The sequence below is a fragment of the Puma concolor genome, chromosome E4 (genome assembly GCF_028749965.1).
Source record: "Puma concolor isolate L17-30 chromosome E4, mPumCon1.1.hap2, whole genome shotgun sequence".
NCBI classification, from domain to species: domain Eukaryota; kingdom Metazoa; phylum Chordata; class Mammalia; order Carnivora; family Felidae; genus Puma; species Puma concolor.
Window position 1 is genome coordinate 68778124 of NC_141683.1, and position 23297 is coordinate 68801420.

The following is a 23297-nucleotide window of genomic DNA, read 5'->3' on the forward strand; positions in this document are numbered from 1 at the left end:
GCTGACAGCTTGGATTGATAATTGATATAAACAGGTTAAGGACATTTTTAAGAACACAGGTTGATACTGGGTGAGTCTTCGGTAAACTGAAGTCACAAAGCTCTCCTGGGAGAAATTCGGTGAAACGGGCCAATATATTATGGACACAGTAATAATTAGCATTACTGAGCGTCTTATTATGTGATGGCGCCTTACATATAGTGTCTGTGTTATTTACTTAACCACGATTAATCTCTTCACCACCCTTGTTATCCTCGTTTTCTCCTGAACTGGTAAACTCTCCTGGGACAATGACTCTTCTTGGCGAGTCGTCTCACAAAGTGCCTGTAAGTTTAACAAGCAAATAATGCCTTACCCGCTGCAAACCTCTTTGTTTTTCGGCCAGCCTCTGTCGTGCAATTTTTAGGACACGTTGAGCTTCTGCCACTTGGATCTGCTTGGGGCCCACGAGCTGAAAAAGAAGGTCACAACACCTAAGTGGTCAAAAAGGTCAAGTTCGCCGTTAAAAATGTCGCTTTTGATTGGCAGGCATTTGTGTCAATTCTTATAACAACCTCTCCTGGAATGATGTGCACAAAAGGGGTGTAAAGTAACTCAGTGTGGTAACACACACTAAAACAACTAAAACAGCACAGCTGCCATAAATAAAACAACCCAACAGATGCACTTGCTATCTGCAGGCGTCAGCATAGGGTCTTTGAGGAAAGTGGTTCTCGTGAGGTATTCTGTGAGCACTGTTAAGCACGAGCTACTTCTGGGACGAGGAAGCGTCCCTTCCGGGCTGTTCTCGATATTTCCGGGGAAAGAGCGTACCTTCTGCACTTCATGATAGTTATTCAAAGCTATGACCCACTGGCACATAGAGCAACAGGCTATAGAAACGAGGGCAATCTTGTTTGGGTTGAAATCAGGGAAGAGCAAAATTTTTTTCAGCTTCATGAAAACCTAGAGAAAACACAATTCATGTATTACAAGAAAAAGACGTGCTGAGCTGAGGCTTTCTTCCCCCAGTTCACATGAAAGTGAAATTTTATTTCGTATGAGAAATACTCAACTACTCTTCGGTGGCAGAATTAATGACACGTAGCCGCGGGTGCAACGGCCCTGCAGCAGAGGAGGGGGAAGTCGCTGCTGTAAACATCTGATTATTGCTACTGTTGTCACAGTGGCTTTGCTGTACTGTTTAAAAAGGAACTTTGTTTTATTTTTTTAAGTTTATTTACTTATTTTAAGAGAGAGACAAAGAGAAGGAGGGGGGGGAGGGGCAGGGAGAGGGAGAGAGAGAGTCTCAAGCAGGCTCTGAGCTGTCAGTGCAGAGCCCAACACAGGGCTCCATCCCAGGAACCATGAGATCATGACCTGAGCCGAAATCGAGAGTCGGACACTTAACTGAGCCCCCCGGTTGTCCCGGGAACTCCGTTTTAAAACAAAAGTACACCAGGTTAACTTCCTCCAGCTTGCAAGGTCTGAAGCCTCCTTGTGCACCTGAGGCTTCAGGGAGCAGGACCCTGCCCGCAGCTTCTGCTGCCCGAGAGGCACATCCGCCGGGCATTGTGCCTATTTAAAGGTCTGTCTAGTCAGGGGTGGCGGTGCGGCCGGGGGGACACGGAGGCTCACTGAGGACACTCTCTCGCTCATCCGTGTCACGTGCCCAGAGAGCCACCTCGGCTCCATGGTACTCCTTGTTCCGAGGTGGGCACATACTATTTCTCATCTACTTTGGGGAGCCAGAACTGGAATAAAATCTTTCTCAGACTGACAGTCCTTTTGTCTTCCTTTCCAACCAGGCATTTCCCCTCTTGTAGGACAGAACCATTTTGCTAAATAATTTAGACGGCAGGTGGCCCATTATCGGATTACTATTGGCGTTCTCATTATTGCTTCAAATACTGTCATGCTTTTAACAACTTCTTTAGATGAGCTATTATTTTAGCTTGAAAGATCTGTTTAAACCACAGGGAATCCTTTTGGTAAGAACGCTTCAGAGAGTGAGCAGCTGTTACGTTAATTCATGAATAATATGGACATCAACATTAACACTCTGCTAAACAATTCACCTTGTTCATACAGGGCCCTACATCCCAATAGCCAGATCATCATTCTAAGTAATTATTTAACTGTGCAATGAGCTCTTGGATGTCTGGCTTCCCTATTCCGTATAAAGGAACGGGTTGCTCCTGTGACCTAGCATAATGTCTCTTATGTCCCCTGGAAGGAAGCTACTCCACCAAGCTGCTCCTCCAAGACTCGCCTGCCCAGCACGGCCTCCCACCTGCCCGGGGCCCTGAGCCCGATGCTTGCAGGCCTTGGCCCTGTTCTCATGCTCCTGGAATCCTACAGGAAATCTATATTCTTCTGAATTCAATCTACTCCAGCAAAGCCCTTCACTAGGCATCCAGACTACCTTATTTTCTTCAATTTGTTCTATGCCCCAGTCTGTCCCCCATCTCCTCAAGCATGAACTAATATTTTTTAAGTGTTCATAAGAGTTTCTGGCACATGCTGTTCTATGAATATTTGTTGAGCAAATAAAAATAAATCTCAGGGATCTAGTTCAAGATGGCGATGTAGGAGGATCCGACACTCGCCCCCTCCCACGGACACACCGGGAACTACACACAGAACAGTTATCTCCAAAAGAAACCCAGACACGACCTGAATGACCCACAGACATCGGGTGGATGTTCTGAGACACCCTCGAAATGGGCACGAGGAGCTAAGACGCAATCTCGCCGTAACCTCCACTCTTGGCACAGTAACCCACCATTGGGAGGGAACTCAGCAGCCCAAGCTTCTCTCTGAAGAGTAGAGGGCTTGAACCCCACATCTGGCACCTCAACTTTTTAAATTAAAAAATTGTTTTAATGTTTATTTATTTTTGAGAGACACAGAGAGAGAACACACAAATCGGGGAGGGGCAGAGAGAGACACACACAGAATCCGAAGCAGGCTCCAGGTTCTGAGCTGTCAGCATGCAGCCCAAGGCAGGGCTCGAACCCATGAACTGGGAGACAATGACCTGAACTGAGCTGCAACACCTAACCCGACTGAGCTACCTGGGCACCCCTGCACCTCAACTTTTTAGACCTGCACCTGAGAGAAGATACTGGAAACACCTAGTTTTGCAAATCCATAGGGCTTCTATTCATGAGACCCACAAGGCCACAGTGAGCTGAGAAACAGTCCTGAAAGGGCTGGTGCAGACTCACCCACCCCAGGGCCCAGCACCCAGGAGGGTGACTGAAAAGTTTCCAGCCTTTCAGTGAAAGAGGCCTATTTGCTTCGACCTGAGGGTCAGTCTTGTAATTCAACATACCCCCAAAAACTAGCAGAAGAAGAACGAGTGGAGTCCAAAGTTAGTAGAAGGAAGAAACAACAGGAACGAGAGCAGAAATAAACGACAGAGACTGAAAAAGCAATGGCGAAGATCAATGAATCTAAGAGTTGGTTTTTTCGGAAAAACAAACAAAATTGAAAAACCTATAGCTAACTCACCAAGAGAAAAAGAGAGAGTGCCCAAAGAATAAAGGGAGAAACAAAAGAGATATCACAACTGATACCACAGAAGTACAAATGGGTCACAAGAGACTGCTATGAACAATTACACACCAACAAATAGGACGATTTAAAAGAAATGGATAAATTCCTAAAATCATACAGCTTACCAAAACTGAATCATGAAGAAATAGAAAATCTGGACAGAATAATTATTGGTAAGGAGACTGCATGAGTGGTGAAAAACCTCCCAACAAACAAGTCCAAGACCAGTTGGCTTCAGTGGTGAATTCTACCAAACGTTAAAAAGAATTAATATCAATCCTTCTCAAAGGCTTCCAAAAAGCAGAAAGAGAAGAAACACATCCAAACTCACTCTATGAGGCCAGTATTACCCTGATACCAAAACCAGACAAGGATGCTGCAAAAAAGGAAAATTAAAGACCAATATCCCTGATGAACAATGATGCAAAAATCCTCAACAAAATATTAGGAAACTGAATTCACTATTACACTAAAAGTACCATAAACCATGATCAAGTGGGATTTATTCCCAAGGGCAAGGATGGTCCAACATCAATCAATGCGATATACCGCACTAAGAAAACGAAGCATAAAAATCATACTATCATCTCAATAGATGCAGAAGAAGCATTTGACTAACTTCAATATCCATTCATGAAAAAACTCTCAACAAACTGGGTATAGCCAGAATACACCTCAACATAATAAAGACTGTACATTACAAGCCCCCAGTTAACATCATACTTAGTAGTGAGAAGCTGAAAGCTTTTCTTCTAAGATCAGGAACAGGAGAAGGATGCTTCTTCCCACAGTATTGGGACTTCTAGCCAGAGCAACTGGGCAAGAAAGAGATGAAAGTCATCCAAATCGGAAAAAAATAAATAAAACTGTCACCATTACAGAGGACGTGATATTACATGTGGAAGGCCCTAAAGACTCCATCCAAAAACTGTTAGAAGAAACAAATTCATTACAGTTGCAAGATACAAAATCAATATACAAGATTCAGCTGCATTTCTCTACGTCAACAATGGACCATCAGAAAGAGAGATTATGAAAACAATCCCATTTGTGGTTGCATCGAAAAGAAAATATCTTGGGGCACCTGGGTGGCTCAGTCGGTTGAGTATCCAACTTTGGCTCAGGTCATGATCTCATGGTTTGGGGGTCAAGCCCCACATTAGGCTTTGTGCTGACAACTCAGAGCCTGGAGCCTGCTTCAGATTCTCTGTCTCCCTCTCTCTCTGCCCCTCCCCCACTCATGCTTGCTCACACGCTTTCTTTCTCAAAAATAAACATTAAAAGAATAAAATACTTAGAAATAAATTTAACCAAGGAGATGACAGACCTTCCAGTACCCTGAAAACTATAAGGCACGGATGAAGGAAACTGAGGAAGACACAGTAAGTCAAAAGATACTTTATACTCACCAATTGAAAGAATATTGTTAAAATGTCTGTAATACCCAAAGTAATCTACAGATCGAATGCAATCTCTATCAAAATTCCAATAGCATTTTTCACAAAAATAGGACAAATAATCTAAAATGTATATGGAACCACAAAAAATCCCAAGTAGCCCAAAAGTCTTGAAAAAGGAGAACAAGGCTAGAGGCATCACACTTTCTGATTTCGAACTGTGTTACAGAGCTACAGTGATCAGAACAGTGTGGTACTGGCATAAAACAGACACACAGGTCAATGGAACAGAGAGCCTAGAAATGAGCCCATGCATATATACAGTTGATTCATTTATGTCAAAGAAGCCAAGAATATATGACGGGGAAAGGACAATCTGTACAATAAATGATGTTGGGAAAATTGCACAGCCACATGTGAAAGAAGGAAGCTGGACCCCTATCTCACATCACACCCAGAAATAACTCAAAATGGATTGAAGACTTGGAGGTAGACCTGAAGCCATAACACTCCTGGAAGAAAACACAGGTGGTGAGCTCCTTGACATCGATTTTGGCAATGACTTCGGATTTGACACCAAAAACAGAGGTAACAAAAGCAAAAATAAATAAATATGACTACATCAAACTAAAAAGCTTCTGCACAATAAAGAGAACCATCAGCAAAATGATAAAGCAACCTACGCAGAGGGAGAAAATATTTGCAAACCACATATGTTGATAAAGGGTTAATATCCAACGTATATAAAAAACTCATACAACTCAATAGCAAAAAACAAAAACAAAACCAAAATGCACCAAAAACAAACAAAAACAAAAACCAGAAATAAATAAAACCCCAAACCCAATCTGATTAAAAAATGGGCAGAGGATCTGAATGTACATTTTTCTAAAAGAAGACACATAGATGGCCAACAGACACATGAAAACATGCTCAACATCCCTCCTCATCAGGGGAATGCAAATCAGAACCACAATGAGATACCACCCCACGCCTTTCAGAATGGCTAGTAGCAAAAAGACAAGACACAACAGATGTTGGCAGGATGTAGAGAAAAGAGAACGTTTGTGCACTGGTGGTGGGAATGTAAATTGGGGCAGCCATCATGGAAGAAAGTATGGAGGCTCCTCAATGACATTGAAAACAGAACTACCATATGATCCAGCAGTTCTACTTCTGGGCATTTACCTAAAAGAAACAAAAACACGAACTTGCAAAGGTACATGCATTCCTATGTTCACTGAAGCACTATTTACAACAACTAAGACATGGGAGCCAACTAAGTGTCCATTGAAGGATGAACACATAAAGAAAAAATACAAACACACATATACAATGTGATATATATATACACACACATATACAATGTGATGTGTATATACACATACACCTATATAATGTGATATATATATACACACACATATATGATGTGATATATATATATATATACACACATATACAATGTGACATGTATACACACACATAATGTGATAGATATATATACACACACACATATATGATGTTATATATATATACACACATATATAATGTGATAAGTATACACACACACTCATATATAATGTGATATACATACACACACTTATGTTATATATATACACACACATATATGATATATATATACACACACACATATAATGTGATATATATATAACACAACATATAATGTGATATACATATATATACATATACACACATATATAATGTAATATATATACACACACATACACATAATTAATGTGATATATATACACACACATATAATGTGATATATATACATATACATATAATGTGATATATATATATACACACACACACATAATGTATATATATATAACACAATGTATCAACATGATATATATATATACATATGCACACATATATAACATAATATATATCTATACACACATACATGTAATTAATGTGATATGATATATACGCACACATATATAATGTGATATATATGCACACATATGTGATATATATAACATACACACATATAATGTGATATATATATACATACACACAAATATATATTGTGAGATATATCTACACACACATACATAATGTGACACATATCTATACACACACATAATAATGTGATATACATATAACACATGCACATATATAATGCGAGATATATATATACACACACACGTAATGCGATATATACACACATATAATGCAATATATATATACACACACACGTATTATGTGACATATATATACATAACACACATATGTAATGATATATATACACACATACATATATAATGTGATATATATACACACATGTATATGTGATATATATATATCACACACATATAATGTGATACATATACACACACATATAATGTGACATATGTATACACACACATATATAAGGTGATATATATATAACACACTCATAACGTGATATGTATACACACATATATAATGTGATACATATACACACACATATAATGTGATATATATACACACACACGTGATATATGTATACACACACATACACGTAGTGTGATATATACACATATATAATGTGATACATATACACAACATATAATGTGATATATATACACACACATATAATGTGATATATGTATACACACATACATGTAGTGTGATATATATATATACACACACATATAATGTGATACATATACACACATATATAATGTGATATATATATATACACACACATACACATAGTGTGATATATACACACACACACATATAATGTGATATATATACATACACACAAATATATAATGTGATATAGATCTACACACACACATATATAATGCGATACACACACACACACACACAATGCAGTATTATTCAGCCGTAATAAAGAAGGAAATCCTCCCAGTGTGGCAACACGGATGGGCCTTGAGGGCATCACACTAAGTGAAATAAGACAGAGAAAGACGACCTCACTTAGATGTGGAATCTGAAACAAAACACTGAACTCACAGACACAGAGAGTGGACCGGTGGCCGCCAGAGGTGGGGGTGAGGGATGGTGAAAGGGGTCAAAAGGTGCCAACTGCCAGTTAGGAGAGATAAATAAGTCCTGGGGATGTAACGCACGGCACGATGACTATAGTTAACAATACCGTGTTGTACATTTGAGGGTTGTTACCGAGTAGATCTTGCAAGTTATCATCTATCATCCTAAGAAAAAATATTTGTAGCTATGAGGGGACAGATGATAAGCAGGTGTGCTGTGGTGATCATTCCGGGAACAAGCACCAAATGCTGCACACCTGAAACCAATACAACGTTACATGCCAACTGTATCTCAAATAAAAAAAAAAATCTCAGACGCTTGAATCGCTCCTTGCGTTACCTGGTGTGGTGCGATCCACCCAGAGAGACCTTCTCCCACCGGTGGCCTCCCCGCTTGTTACAGAGATCCTTGGTGGAGGCGTTTTCCAACGTGCGCGGCGCGGCGGGCTGCTGTCCCCGGGCACTCCCGGCAACCCCACCGCGTGTGGGCGTGGGGCCTGCTGCACCACCGCCTTCCAGTTGGAGCGCACGGGTCCAAGTTCCACACTGGGGACCAAGGGGTGGAATGCGTTAATTACGCACTAATTAGGCACCGACTCTCTTACCTTGTCGGGGATGCTGTCCCTGTCCAGGTTGATCAGTTTTTTTAGGAAACCGGTTTGAGAAAGAAGCAACTTCGCCGAGGCCCAGTTGGGTTTCTTCTGCAGAAGAATGCACACAGCGTTCATGACCATCAGCACGAGGGAGGGAGGCCGCGTGTACACCCTGCAGCGGGCGGGAAACCACGAGGTCAGTACGCACAGATGCTGAACAGGCACGGTCATGCGATTTCACCCTCGGGGATCTTTAAACAGGGGGGCCTGTTGAATGTGGGTATCTTTGCTTTAGGAAGACGAAATGATAAAACCTGAACATGCAGAACAGTGAGGGAGAGGGCAGTTCTTGTCACTATGAACGCACTCAGGGCACAGTTCCTTAGAGTCGGAGCCCTCCCGTTCCGTCCCAGCGTCGATGTGCTAGTGACGACGTGATGAGACCAGCACACCCCTCCCCTCAAATGCGTCGTCTGACTTCTCTTCATCCTGATCTCGGGCTCCTATCGTAAAGTCACGGAAACAACACCGTGCGGGAGGGGGCGTCTCTCAGGTGGTTAATAATGTGATTACCGGAACACCGGAGGCCGCCTCTCGCTGTGTCCTAGTCCGAGTAGCGGGAAGGCGACACTCTGGAGAGCCAGGGGTCAGGATAACAGTCACAAGAAGCGAGTTTCGCTGAAAAGCCACCAGGTGTGGTTGCTATGCGACAGCCTTTGGGACTCGGGAACAAAAGGGCAGGTCCCCCCGTGGTAATGGGTCTCCCCCGCACGAAGCCATACACACTTCCCAAAAGAAGGCAGGCAACGAAGCCAGCTTTACGAGTGCAACACTGTCTACAGGGGTCACCGGGAAGGCCGCCCCGCCTTAAATTTCATCATTAGAGATTCATTCGTTTAGATTCACCTTTGTTCTTTTACAGTCTCCTTTTAAAATGCAGATATTTTTCAGGACCGACTAAGCCATCAACACTGTGTTTAGAACTAATTTATCAGATTGCTTTTCTGGGATTCTCAGTATGGCTTTTTTGAAATAAGGAGAATGATCATAACAGAGGAACTAGCGAGAGAGAGACAAGGTCCACAGAGGAGAAATGAGAGGTCCAAAAACAAGCTTTTCCTCAGTTTTGCCTGTGTTTGGCTCTTTTTTTTTTTTAAGTTTATTTATTTATTTTGAGAGAGAGAGACAGCGAGTGAGCATGAGCAGAAAGGGGCCAAGAGAGAGGGAGAGAGAATCCTGAGGAGGCTCTGTGTTGACTGATGCAGGGATTGAACTCACGAACCGCGAGATCACGGCCTGAGCTGAAATCAAGAGTCGGTCACTCAGCCCAGGAGTCCCTGCCTCTTTTTAAAGCGAACATCACAGGAATGTAGTCAAATTGAGATGAGATGTATTATCTCTAAAATTTTAATGTAAATTAAACGGAAAACAGATTGACTTGACTACAGTTCCGCCTACATGTCACCTTCTGGAAACAAATGCCCGATTCCAAGTGAGACCTACTGACACTGACAATCTGCTTTAGAGGCTCATTACTGCTCTAATCTGCACCTTCTCCTATCTCCCTGCTAGCGGTGACGTTGCTAGCTGGCAAAGGACCGTGCTGTCACCGGGCCGTTGTGTTTGCACTCAGATGCTGGGAACGGCCGTGAGGAAGGAGAACGGACTGGACTGGTCTCCGCTGGGCGCCTCTGCTGCACTTCCTAAGAGCAGCAACAATGATCGTGTCACAAGGCTCCCCCGTTATCTGGCACTGGGGTCGAAGACACGCGCCTTAGCAACATCACAAGGGAGAATCCCAGACAGACAAACACCCACCCCCCGTCCCCCGCAAGACACAAGGAAGGAACCCCGGGGGAGGGAGTTTGTCTGCGCTACTGTGGGTGGGGGGGGCCGCTGGGTCCAAGGACACCTGTCAGCATTGAAGTGGCTTAGCACCTGCCTCAAGCCAGACTCCATTGTGAGCACTTCACACGTTTCTACTGTGCAACCTGTGATCCCCGCTGCACAAGAGGGAAACCGAGGCCCAGAGAGGCCCTACAGGTAGAAGGCGGCAAAGCCAGGGTCCCAACCCAGGAGGCCTGGCACTGGAGCCGTGGGCTCAGCCCCCTTCACACCCTGCACTCAGGAGCCAACTGGAAATCGAGCTGGGCTCTCCTGGGAATCTGCCGGAGAAAAGCCAAGGGAACAGGACTTCTGGGACACAGTCGGGAGGTACAGGGCGGGTGACGCTGGGGAGGCCCGGGCGAGGCTCCCGTCCCATGCCGCCTCCAGCCACCCCCTCGCGCTCACAGGCCGCAGCCATCGTGGCGTCAGCAGCTCCTGAAACCCAGGAAGCACATTTGTGCTTTTGGACTTTGGCGCTTTCCATCTCTCCCGCTTAGAACATTCCTCCTGCAGACACCTGTCCGGTTCACGTACAAACCTCACGAGGTCCTCCGCTTCCCGGCCGCCTCGTCGGACACTGAGAACGTCTGCGGGACGACCGCGTGAGGACGCGTTCCCGTGAGTGAGGCCAGAAAGGACAACGATCAAAAACGTCTTCTGTTCCCGTCGTCTGTCTCTGCGTCCGACTGTCGCTAAGGGACCAGCCTCCCAGCCCGTGGCGCACACTGTCCTCCCCGTAGAGTCACGCTGATTAAAGAGTGCTTCTTTGTCGTCTTCTCTTCTTGTCCCCAGAGTTCATAATGTAAATATCATGGTGGATTTGCTCACTCCTGCATCTTTAATTGAAATACTACTTTTCCTGGGGCGCCTGGGGGGCTCAGGCGGTTGAGCGTCCAACTTCGGCTCAGGTCATGATCTTGCAGTTCGTGGGTTCAAGCCCCGCGTGGGCTCTGTGCTGACGGCTCAGAGCCCGGAGCCTGCTTCAGATTCTGTGTCTCCCACTCTCTCTCTGACCCTCCCCTGCTCACATGTGTGCTCTCTCTCTCAAAAATAAATAAACATGAAAAAAAGTTTTGCAATACATGTCCTACTTTTCTATAAATAATAGAAAACGGAACACATCCGAGAGGTGATGGCAAAGTCTCGCCTGCTGGGCTGCGGAGCTCCAGTCTGGAGTGTCTCACCCAAAGATCCGAACTAGACACACAGGTCAGGTTCTGGACCTCGGAGCATCTCATTTCTCCTGGTATGTTCCTACGCGTTGGTCCTTCCTGGCTTCCCGCGCAGTAGGCGCCTGGGCTCGGGCACAGGGCGGTGGGTCCCGGGGGGCTGCAGCACCAGGCGCGTGTCCCTGCGTCCCTGCAGCCCGTGGGCACAGGCAGCGGCCCCACAACCGCTGTCACCCCACCTGTGGGACCCCACATCACCCCGCGTCAGGGGTTTCCGGAACCGCAACGGCTTCCGCCTGCACACCTGGGCACACGGTGCTGCGCCGGTCCCGGGGGCACATCTCACGTTCTGAGACTGGCGTTTGGTTCACAGCCAGAAGCCCATCACGCAGTTTACCTGGCAGTCAGTTTTCTTTCTTGAGGCTCCAAAAGATGCCAACGCGCCTGCCTCTGATGGCACCAGACACTGAGAAGGTGCGGCAGGTGATGCACAGAGCGAAGAACTTAAAGTAGCCAAGACGGGCAAAAGGGACTCAATCTGAAAATGTCTGAATACAGACTCCTAACTTTACCACGCGTTTATGCTTCAGTTTGAGCTTTTCCAACTCAGAACAAACGAGGTGCATTACCTTAGCTCGGTGATGTCGGCTTTATCCAGGGTGCTCAGGGCCACGGTGGCCTTGTCCAGAGCTGGCAGCACACTCCTTCTCTCTCTGGCGGTTCTCTGCAATAGACAGAAGCCCCCGAGGCCGTGTGAACGCACAGGGTTTATACACCGTGCACGGTCACCTCTCTGTATAATTCCGTTATTGCAAAAGCCGTCTCAAGTCAGAACGACTTCCAGATACTTCTGCTGTCCCCCGCCCCAGCTTTCCTGGTCGTGTGACACTGCGGTGCTGGGGCCAGGGGTCCAGTTGTAAGATACATTCGTATGACAGAGCTCAGTGGGTAGTGGCAGAGAAACGAGGCTGGCGACATCTGCATCCAGAACCCGGGTTTTCTGTGGAAAGTCCTTCTGTTGATCAGGAAGTGGGGGGTCAGGTTCTCACAGACACCTAACTCAAAGCGGAAGTTCACGCCTTCGCAACGACTCCAGATAATGCAGGGCACACTATTCCAAACCTGCCTGCCATTCGTGTTCCGCTTTTCTGGAAGGGAGGCTACGCAACAAGAATTCATCAGAATTTCTAAGTTTTGGGGAATAGTGACTGCATTTAAAAAATTGTTTTGGGGTATCTCAATGAACCGTGAAAAATTACAGTTCCTCACACAGATATATGTGAAAAGTGCCTCATTTTATAATTTAAAATTTTTATTTACAAATAAATATTGAAGGCAAAAATTCATGGACCATAACACGAAAGGGATTAAGTGCTAAAATCCATACAGATTATGTGGAGAGAGGAGGAAATGCGACGACAATTTTCAGGTCATACCAAAAGCTATAATTTAGTAAGAGGAAAAAATACATTTAGGACAGAGGTAACGATCTGCCTCTTGTCTGCTTAATAATCCAATTCATAAAGAAGAATGTGTCATGTGATCACACTGGAAAAATTCAAGGTTCTGGCTGAGTGTGCAAGAAATACTGACATGAGTGAAAACACGAATATCAGAAAACAACTGAAGACACTCGTGGAAAATTGGTAATGAATGCTTTCCATTCACTCGACATCTAAAATTATTCACCGCCCAAGAAACCTTGAAATGCTGGTTTGCCTACAGCCATCGAGAGTGACGTTAAAAATATTCATGGTGTTATCAGTGACATTATGAAATTGAAGGAAAACGCCTTAAACCAGCAAAAACGAAAACCGCACCTTTGTGAACTGCGCTGGCCACCCCATGGGAACGATAGCCCCGATTTTCACACGAGGACACGTTCAGCCCGCAGTGGGAAAATGCAGGGGGGAGGCGTTACCGGGCATCTAAGGCAGATAATCAACAAACATTACCATGTTATTTTTCTAGATTTTGTGACGTTTGTAGTAACTGTCAGCTTTTAAAAATTTGTATTCCTGGGGCGCCTGGGTGGCGCAGTCGGTTAAGCGTCCGACTTCAGCCAGGTCACGATCTCGCGGTCCGTGAGTTCGAGCCCCGCGTCGGGCTCTGGGCTGGTGGCTCGGAGCCTGGAGCCTGTTTCCGATTCTGTGTCTCCCTCTCTCTCTGCCCCTCCCCCGTTCATGCTCTGTCTCTCTCTGTCCCAAAAATAAATAAACGTTGAAAAAAAAAAATTAAAAAAAAAAATTTGTATTTCATTTGATGTTTTACTTATCTAAATAAATACTTTTATGTTTAATTGTGAACTAGTAATTTTAGATTCTAAAAAATATGCCCCCAAAGCCGTGTGAGCTTCAGGCCCCGCACAACCTGGACTTGTCCCTGAAGCCACACCCTGTGATGGGGGCACAAACAGGAACCGCAGAACAAAACATGAACTCTTCTGTATCCATTTTCTTTCGGCCGGAAGCTAAAGACTGAAATCAGGCCCAGCAGGGCCCGCGGGCCGCCCACGGGGGACTCTGGCGACCCGAGGGAGGGGAGAGGCCCACCACTGGGAGGGCTGGCAGGGGGTGGCCCACCATTTAGGACGTGTGCTTGTGTGCATACAAGGAAGGGCATTTGCTCTTACGCCATCAAGTGTGAAGTAAGCCAGCCCTCAAAACGAACAGGGTCCTAGAAGGCTCCCGAGAGGAGCGGGGGCTTGGGGACGTGAACCCGGAGGCAGGAGGGGGCAGGAGGGGGCAGAGAGGGGGCGGCCGCTCCCTGCTTGTCCCGGCCATGAGCTGCCCCCACTCTCCTCAGCCATGGCCTAACGTGAACACGACGCTGATCGAATCGGGCCCGACGCGGAGCCAGCCATCACGTCTGTAAGTCCCCTCGGGGACCGTCTGAGGTGTGTGTCCGCATCCACTCTGCTCACGCGAACCCGCCCGTGGGGGCTGACTGTGCTGTGACGTCTGCTAGCGATAGGAGCTCGTGCGTGTCATTTACAAATAAGTCACTGCACACAGATCGCGGGGACCGGCTTACGTGTAGCTTTTGGACGGACGGAGTTGATGGAGGAGAAACCGCCGCCCGTGGAAGACGCGAGAGGCTCACCCTTCATGCCCTCCGAGCGGGTGCGCCCGAGCAGCCCCGGGGGGGGGCAGCTGGCCGACAGCTGCACCGAGCGGATTCCTGCCGGCCTCCCACTGGAGGGCTCGGAGGGCTCGGCCGGTGAAACGGGGTTAAGACCGGTTACGCGTGTAACTGGTGACAACGGGTGCCCGGGGCGGCTCGGTCCCCGCAGGCGCCCCTCTCGCAGGCCATGTGTGTCTGTGAGGTGGCTCAGGGGACTTCCCGCTGTGGTGACCCCGAGAGCCGGGCTGTCTCTGTCTCTGCCTGGGGAGGCAGCTTTCTGGGGGACAGGGATCCTGCGTCTCTGTGCTCCCAGTTCCGTCTACAATAAATCCTTGTGGGGCTAAGAATTAAAAGCATCCATACTTGAGCACGATAGATTTAACAGCAGTCAACCCACCTTCACATTTTGGGGTTGGGGGATAATTTTGCAAACCTCCAGGTGATTGTCATGGATTGTATTTTAGTCTTACCTGAGCACATTCTTCCACAATTCTGACTTCTTCTGCCATAATTTCTTCATCTTGTTGAACCAGCATCTGAACTTTCTCAACTACTTGTGAATCTCTCCACAGTCTTTCCATCAGGGCTTCCTTTTCCTAATGAAACACACAGTTCTTTGGAAGATGAATTTTCAGAGACACGGCATCTCTTTTTTGAAGAGAAATTCGTTTAAAGAAAAATCCACAGCTCATTTAATTACTATAAAATGTATCAAAATCAGCCTAAATATATTTGGTTAACAGACGAAACCAGAGAGGATGACAGAGCCGAGATCATTCTCTTGCAATGCACGTCAAGAGTGGTAAGTATGATTTGTATTTTAATTTATTATTATTATTGTTACTATTTATTTTCTATTTTTTAAAGTAGACTTCACACCCAGCATGGAGCCCAATGATGGGCCTTGAACTCATGACCCTGAGATCGAGACCTGAGTTGAGATCACGAGTCCGATGCTTAGGGTCACCTGGGGGGCTCAGTCAGTTAAGCATTCGACGTCGACTCAGGTCATGATCTCACGCTTCGTGAGTTCAAGCCCCGTGTCGGGCTCTGTGCTGACGGCTCAGAGCCTGGAACCTGCTTTGGATTCTGTGTCTCCCCTCTCTCTACCCCTCCTCCACTTACACTCTGTCTCGCTCTCTCTCTCACACACACACACAAAAGTCAGATACTTAACCGACTGAGCCATCCAGGCAGTGTGAGAAGCATGATTTTTAGAGCACCCGGCAGGTTGCAAATTACTACAGCATAGTTTGGGTTGATTTAACTAAGAATGACAGAATTTTCCTGTGTGAGCTTTTATCATTAGTTATATGCCTGCTATCACACTTAATTAGAAAATACAACGATGTTACTATTTTGCTATCATTGTTATTGTTTTGCTCATTTTACGATAAGAAAGTTGAGCCCAAGAGGCCACGCAGCCACGTGCTAACACAGTGGGGCTCTGATCCGTCTCTGCCAAGTGCGAGGGCTCGGCTTCCCAGCCTGTCGTACTCAACTATAAAGTATTCAAAAGAGGTTTCACACCAGACGCACCTTTGTTTTTTGTTCTATCTGAGGGCCAAGAATCAAGAGCTCCTCCTGTGTTTCTGTAACCAGAGCGCTGGCTTCCAGGATCTTGGACAGGCCCATGTGCAAACGACTCCTGCGGGGAAGAGAGGGTTCAGAAGGTGTGAGACACGATGAGACGTTAGCGAAGCAGGACCTTCTGTGCCCACGTGCCGTCATCGTGAAGGTGCCGACTCCCTGCGGCAGCCTCCGAACGCCTTACCTCTTGGGCTTTTGTCTTTCCCCCTTGGGAAGGTAGATTCCGGCTCGTTCTTTTGTATTTGTGTCTCCTTTTTCTTTTACAAATAAAAGCACCAATTTATTTATTTATTAAATAATTTGTTTTAAACGTTTATTTATTTTTGAGAGAGAGAGAGAGAGAGAGAGAGAGAGAGAGAGAGAGGGAAACAGAGCACGAACAGGGGAGGGGCAGAGAGAGAGGGAGACACAGAATCCAAAGCAGGCTCCAGGCTCCGAGCTGTCAGCACAGAGCCCGACGCAGGGCTTGAACTCACAAATGGTGAGATCATGTCCTGAGCCGAAGTCAGACACTTAACCGACTGAGCCCCCCAGGTGCCCCTAAAAGCACCAATTTAAAAAAGACACGCGTTTCTGATTTGGCCTCAAACTCTTACCTCTTTGCTTCCATTTCCTTCTGGCGTGACCTCAAAATGTGAGCAAATGTATCCATGAATCGCAAGTAGCTGTTGGGAGTGACGTAATTACGCCGTCCGGTTTTCTGAAAGTATTTTGTGTTCAAGTCTTTTATGCTTTTGTGGATTTGGACACACGTCGAGGCGAGTTTTTCCTTTAAGTGCTGCAAAATAATAATTTTCAAGAATTTATGCATCAAGAAAGGGGAAACTGAACGTGCTGAGTAACTTGAAAGAGTATCGTTCTGGGGTGCGGGGCAGTTGATAAAGAGCCTGGGTGAAGGGGACCAAGAAAATAGAAGTTTTAGGGGTTTGGATGGTGTCAGGAGCGGACAGGGCGACAACATGGCCAGTGACTAATGACTCATTCCTCCGGGCCTGACCCGCATTTCTGCTACAGCCGTCCAAGGGTTTACGGAGCCGTCATCATGGCCAAGGTTCACGGTGACTGACTGACTGATTGATTAACATCTCCTATCGTCCTTTCCTAAAGTGGGTTATCAAATGCACAAGACTCAATTTCACCTCCTTGAGTGAAGTAAAGCTGTGACAATGTAAGGCCTCAAAGGATATACTGATATGCTGGGTGGGAAAACCAGAGGAGAAAGAACGCCCGGGGGTAAGTTTCAGGGAGAATTCTGTCTGAGACACAAGCTGGCGCCCACCCCAGCCCACGGGGGTCTAGCCGTTCCCTGGCCAGCTTCCCCCCAGCCGGCTCTGCACAGACTCTCCCCCCAGCCTTTCACTCCTTGGACGCTTGGCTAGTCAGGCCGCCAGCCCTTTTCTGGGTGCCGCACCGAGTTTTGGGGTGTATGCTTTTACAGCTTCCTTTGTTATCAAAGGCTGGGTAAAGAGCCTTCCTTACTGCGGCTCACGAACTCTGAGCGGATGTGGTTTGCTGCACACAAGCCAGAGGCGTTTCCGGGGAACACACCTCACCACGGCATCTGGCACATCTTCTCCCGGTCAAGGACACCTGCTGGTCTCCTCGGGGCACAGTAGCGGGGACACCCAGGCAGGGAGGAGTCTGGGCGTCTTTGAAATCGGATGGACCAGGGGGCAAAAGACACGGGAGCTGACAGAGTCAAGACAACCGCTTGACGTACTTCAAATTTTTGTCCACCTAGGATTCACTGCTATTCCGGACATAATTCTGCCAGACGCCGTTAACAGCCTGGAACTTCCCTCGTGTCAGGTCTTTATTTTTTTTTTTTTTTTTTTTTTTTTTTTAAATTTTTTTTTTTTTTCTTCAACGTTTATTTATTTTTGGGACAGAGAGAAACAGAGCATGAACGGGGGAGGGGCAGAGAGAGAGGGAGACACAGAATCGGAAACAGGCTCCAGGCTCCGAGCCATCAGCCCAGAGCCCGACGCGGGGCTCGAACTCCCGGACCGCGAGATCGTGACCTGGCTGAAGTCGGACGCTCAACCGACTGCGCCACCCAGGCGCCCCCGTGTCAGGTCTTTAAAGGAGGCTGCGCTTACCTCCCTGCTGCCTAAGTCCACCTTCTCTCTTAGGAAAGAATCGGCCACAGCGAGGAGGGCATCCTCTGGCCACTCCCCGTACCAGTCCACCGTGCAGGCGGTGACCACGGAAGGGCGCAGTCGGCACTGCTGGCGGAAGCTGGGTCCTGTGGGACTCACGGTCACAAAGACGTGAAGATTTTTATGTATTCTCTGCAAGTTAATGAAAACACAAGTCGTTAACGTGGAAGCCACTGCTTTGGAAAAAACACCGCGATGGAAGTTCCATTTGGAACTCGTTTCCGTTCTCTACCCAATGGGCGGAGAGGAGACCGAGGGCCTCCCAGAGCAGGCAGCTCTTGTGGGGGAAGCAGCCGGGTGGTGCTGGAGGCGGGGGGGCCCGGAGCGCCCCTTGTACAAGTCGGACCCTGGGGGGTGTGGCGCTCAAGTTCTGCTCCACAGGGACCTTAGGTCAGATGCGGCGCGGTGGGGGGGGGGGGGGTGGCGTCTGCTGCCCTCTTTCTCTGGGGTGCGGGCATTCGGGACGCTCAGAAAGTCAAGGGGACAAGTGGGCAGATGATGGAACGCTGAAAGGCACAGAGAGAACAGACAGGGGGGCATCCCTCAACTCCCACAGCAGAAGGATCGGAGCCCCCACGCTCCTGTAGGTCTTTGGCAAAGCGCTAGTTTCCGTGAAATCTCCCTGCCTCTTCCCTCCAGAAGGCCTTGCGGCGCGGCTGCTTTTCCTGGCTTCTTGCCAGGCCGGCGTGCGCACAGAGTCTCCCTCGTTTCCGGGTGTCACTTTAGAGGAGCCCACGTTACCGAAAGCAGCTGCGGTCAATCAGCGTTCAGCGCACAGTCCCGTGTGTACAAAGCGATGGTGTGCTTGCGTGTGAAGGAACCTATGTGCCCCAGAAGCGTGCTAAGGCTGGAAGAGTGATGTGCGGAAGATTCTTTCTCTGCCTTTTCGGCTTTCAAAAACGTAGAAAAGCAAATTAAACCACTCGGCGCAAAATGCATACAACACAGAAATGTTTAAATCAAAAACGAAATGACCTCTCTTTGCTTTACTCATCCCCAAATTCCTACTTGAGGATAGTCAGTGTTCACAGTTTAAAGTATGCCTTTGCTGTTATGATTATTGGAAGACACTTCAAATCATTTTTGGAAGTGGAATTGTGGCATGAAATACACATGTAAGTAATTAAATAAGCAATTGCAACTGATTTCTAACTGAGATCCTTGGTCTGTTTTTTTTTTTACTTCTGGCGTGCACTATTCTCTACACTCCAAATGAGAATTTCTTTGCTGTTCTTACTGATCATAATCTATATACACCGATTTGGTAACAAGGCACTGGAGTGCCACCAGGGATCAGAAAAATTGCTCTTTCTGCCATAGCATTTAAAAAATATAACTCGGGGCACCTGGTTGGCTCAGTCGGTTAAGAGTCTGACTCTTGACTTTGGCTCAGGTCATGATCTCATGGTTTGTGAGTTTGAGCACACGTTGGGCTCTTTGCTGACAGCACAGAGAATGCTTGGAATTCTCTCTCTCACTGCCCCTCCTCCGTTCACACTTGCTCTCTCTCAAAAAAAATAAAAATAAAATAAAAATATAACTCAATGTAAACATCCATTCATATGACATTGTCTCTTAATTGTGGATCCCATTCCTGGAATTTTCTACATCTTCTCCTTGTGCCAGATCACTGTCCACTGAGAATGGAAGACGGCCCAGTTCAATTTTCGGATGACTCCATTATAGACAGAAACGGATCCCAGAAACAAGTCGGCCTGTGGTCCTTCCCCTGTGAACACCTGGTCTGGGCGGTCACGTCTGTCTCCACTGAGCCGCTGGTCAGTCATCGCGCCTTTAAGACACAGAAAGCTTAGCTCGTTGGTCTGGACTCTGTCTCCCTCCCACCCAGTCCTTTGCCGACCCCGCTGCTGAGCTCCTTCTGACTATCACCTGCCCTCTCTGGATTACTCCTCCTGTGCCACTTCCAGGGCTGTCAAAGGGACGAAAGGACGAAAGGACTCTTGGATCCTGCCCTTCCCAGGATCTTATTTGTCTTTTTTATCTTATTTTTCATTTAGAAAAAAATTTTCATGTTTATTTATTTATTTTGAGAAAGAGAGAGAGCACGAGCAGGGGAAGGGCAGACAGAGAGGATCCCAAGCAGGCTCCACGCTGTCAGCGCAGAGCCTGATGCAGGGCTCGAACCCACGAACCGTGAGATCATGACCTGCGCTGAGATCCAGAGTCAGACGCTGAGCCGACTGAGCCCCCCAGGCATCCCCTCATTCTCTCATCATTGCCTCTCACCGTTACCATTTTCTTTAGCCCCTGATCACCGGGCAGGCCCAGATCCTTGCTAATCTTGGCTTTCCCTAAGAGTGTGATGTGTGTGTGTCTATGTGTGGGGATGGTTTGCGTGGACCCGTTAGTTATAGCTTTGAAAACTCATTTATCCCCTCCTGAGAGGATTAAAAAAAAGAAAAAAGCAAGGCTCATTTAAAGACCTAAAAACAATTATCCAACTTGGAAACCACGTACAGAATTATACACGTGTCTACTTTTAATGTAAGTGGTAATTTGCTGAAGCGAACCCACAAGAGCGCACCTTCTGGAAGAGTGTGAGGAAAGACTGCCTGTCGTCAACAGAACCAGACGGCTCAGCAAAGGATCGGATCTGTAGCGTGATGGAGCCCAGCTCGTCATCTTCAAACAAGTCAAGGGTTTTCTGCGCGTTGAGAACGCTGTCCAAATCTTCCAAAAATGACTCCTTAGGTGAAACGGATATTCAATCAAGAGTGATTCCATTCTTAACACACCAAACTGAGACGGCCAAAGTATTTAAGGACAATTCAGGTTAATTTTTTTTTTTTTTTGAAAGCTAAACTTCCCTTAAACCCATCCAATGTCTTTTCTGTCTGAGTAAAAATAAGCGTCGTCCCTCCGTTCATTCACTGGAACAGGAGAGAGACGTGTGCGGTACTGAGGGCATGCAAACGCCCGTGCCACTGGGACCAGACTCATGGCAGGGGTGGGGGGTGGGGGGCGGTACGAGCGGCGCGGGGACCTGGCTCCAGACGGCTTATGGAGACCACCACACACGCACGGGCTACAAGCAACACGGCGGCAGGGTTCCAGATCCAGCGAGAGAGGGGCCAGGGGACAAAGGGCAGTGAAAGGAACTCTAGAGAGGAGTTCTTACCGAAAAGTACGAGCATTTTCATTTTAAGAATAAATCCGAGCTGTATTTAAAAAACATGCATTTCTACCATCCTCAGGCTCCTCAGGCTCCTGGTGTTTCAGCCCCGGCGGGGGCGGGGGTGGGAGAGGGCAGCGAGCTGGCGGGCAGGGGCCAGCAGGGCCAGGATTGCTGACACGGGGCTACCGGATTTCCTGCCGCTCCCGGAACTCAGCTTATGAGACACACCGATTTCCCACTGGTAGTTTTAGCTACTCTGTGGTGTCGCGGCCTCAGCATCTATTCTGTCCCACCGAGCAGCCTGCGGGGACCCTGATGGTACGCCAGCCGCTCACGCGGTAGCCGGCAGAGTCACAAGCAGGAACGAGCTCCTGGCAGGTCTTCCCCGCCACCCGGGGTCCCCGTACCCAGTGTACCCCTTAAATAGGACCCCCGTGGGGGCACACTGAAACAATGCTCTTTAGATTTGAGCGGACAGATCTGGCCCCGACCCGGGAACCCCGAGTCACTCCACTCACAGACCCCGATGAAGGCACACGCCCCGGGTCCTGCCTCTCTGCCCGCACTCCACCTTGACCTCCCCACACGGTCCCTCGAGGCAGGCTGTGTGCTTCTTGCAGGACCTGTGAGTAAGAAACTTCTCTATTTCAGTGTCTCTTGTCGTCTTCTGCAGAACTGTGGCTCACCATCCCCCTGTGCTCCACTTAACAAATGTTAATTTAACAGGGTCATGACACTATTTTGGGGATTCACATGGAAAGCAATGATGCGGCCAGGAGAAACCTGGAGAGTGTGGAGACGAGATCCAATGACCTTGACGTCCTGGGTAAGATGGGTCCATCTCAGCTTTGACCTGATAGTGGTTTTCTGAAAAATGATTTCTTAAATTAAACAGCAGGCCCCTGGCATGAGACAGGACATCCTCTGAAATCCAGAAGTGCCTGGAAGAAACCTCAAGCAGAGGAAGAGGGCGGGGTATCTAGAGGGAGGGGTGCCTGGGTGGCTCAGCTGGTTGATCACCGACTCTTGGTTTTGGCTCAGGTCATGATCTCACGGATCATGTGTTCGAGCCCCACTTTAGGCTCTGTGCTGACCACGTGGAGCCTGCTTGGGATTCTCTTTCTCTCTGCCCCTCCCCCACTCACCCTGTCTGTCTCAAAAAACAAAAACAAAAACAAAACTTAAAAAAAATAAGTAAGTTTGGGAGAGGGAAGACATATGATTAAGGCAGAAAATTGGACACTATGGAGAACAGCAGATACAACATAGCACTCACTCGGATTTACCCTCAAAATACCACATGAAGGAAAAACAAAACTCTAGGGACAGAGGCTCAGGATTAGAGAAGAAACAAGAGGAAAGTGAAACAACACTCGTAAGTGTATGAGTCTGGATCATAGATCATAAACAATGTTGCCTTTAAATGTCGCCACAAAGAAGTAACTACAACCTGAGCGGGATTCCCCAATTCCGTGGAGGCCGTGGAAAGGCATGGTTTACACCAAGCAACAGATTAAAAAAGTAGCTGGGTGATTAGCATTTTTTTGTTTGTTTGTTTTGCTTATCTGTAAACAAAGCATCTCCTGCAAGGAAAGTGCTAAATTCGACGGTAAAATTAGCACAGGACGCTGTGCCCAAGAGTAGACAGCGGATTCAGATGATAGCGTTTTTTGTTTT

At 47.1% G+C, this 23297-nt stretch overlaps 1 protein-coding gene across 1 annotated transcript in view; it reads right to left on the reverse strand.

The window, feature by feature from the left end:
• Positions 1-23297, reverse strand: part of DNAH14 (dynein axonemal heavy chain 14) — a 334473-nt gene that overhangs the window by 81423 nt on the left and 229753 nt on the right. Inside the window, exons 56-64 of the mRNA XM_086693941.1 lie at positions 21030-21191; positions 18425-18616; positions 16922-17103; positions 16275-16383; positions 15206-15331; positions 12242-12336; positions 8569-8728; positions 814-945; positions 356-451 (exon numbers count right to left, since the gene is read on the reverse strand). Of these exons, the coding sequence (XP_086550067.1) occupies positions 356-451; positions 814-945; positions 8569-8728; positions 12242-12336; positions 15206-15331; positions 16275-16383; positions 16922-17103; positions 18425-18616; positions 21030-21191 (1254 nt within the window). The remainder of the gene's footprint in view (positions 1-355; positions 452-813; positions 946-8568; positions 8729-12241; positions 12337-15205; positions 15332-16274; positions 16384-16921; positions 17104-18424; positions 18617-21029; positions 21192-23297) is intronic.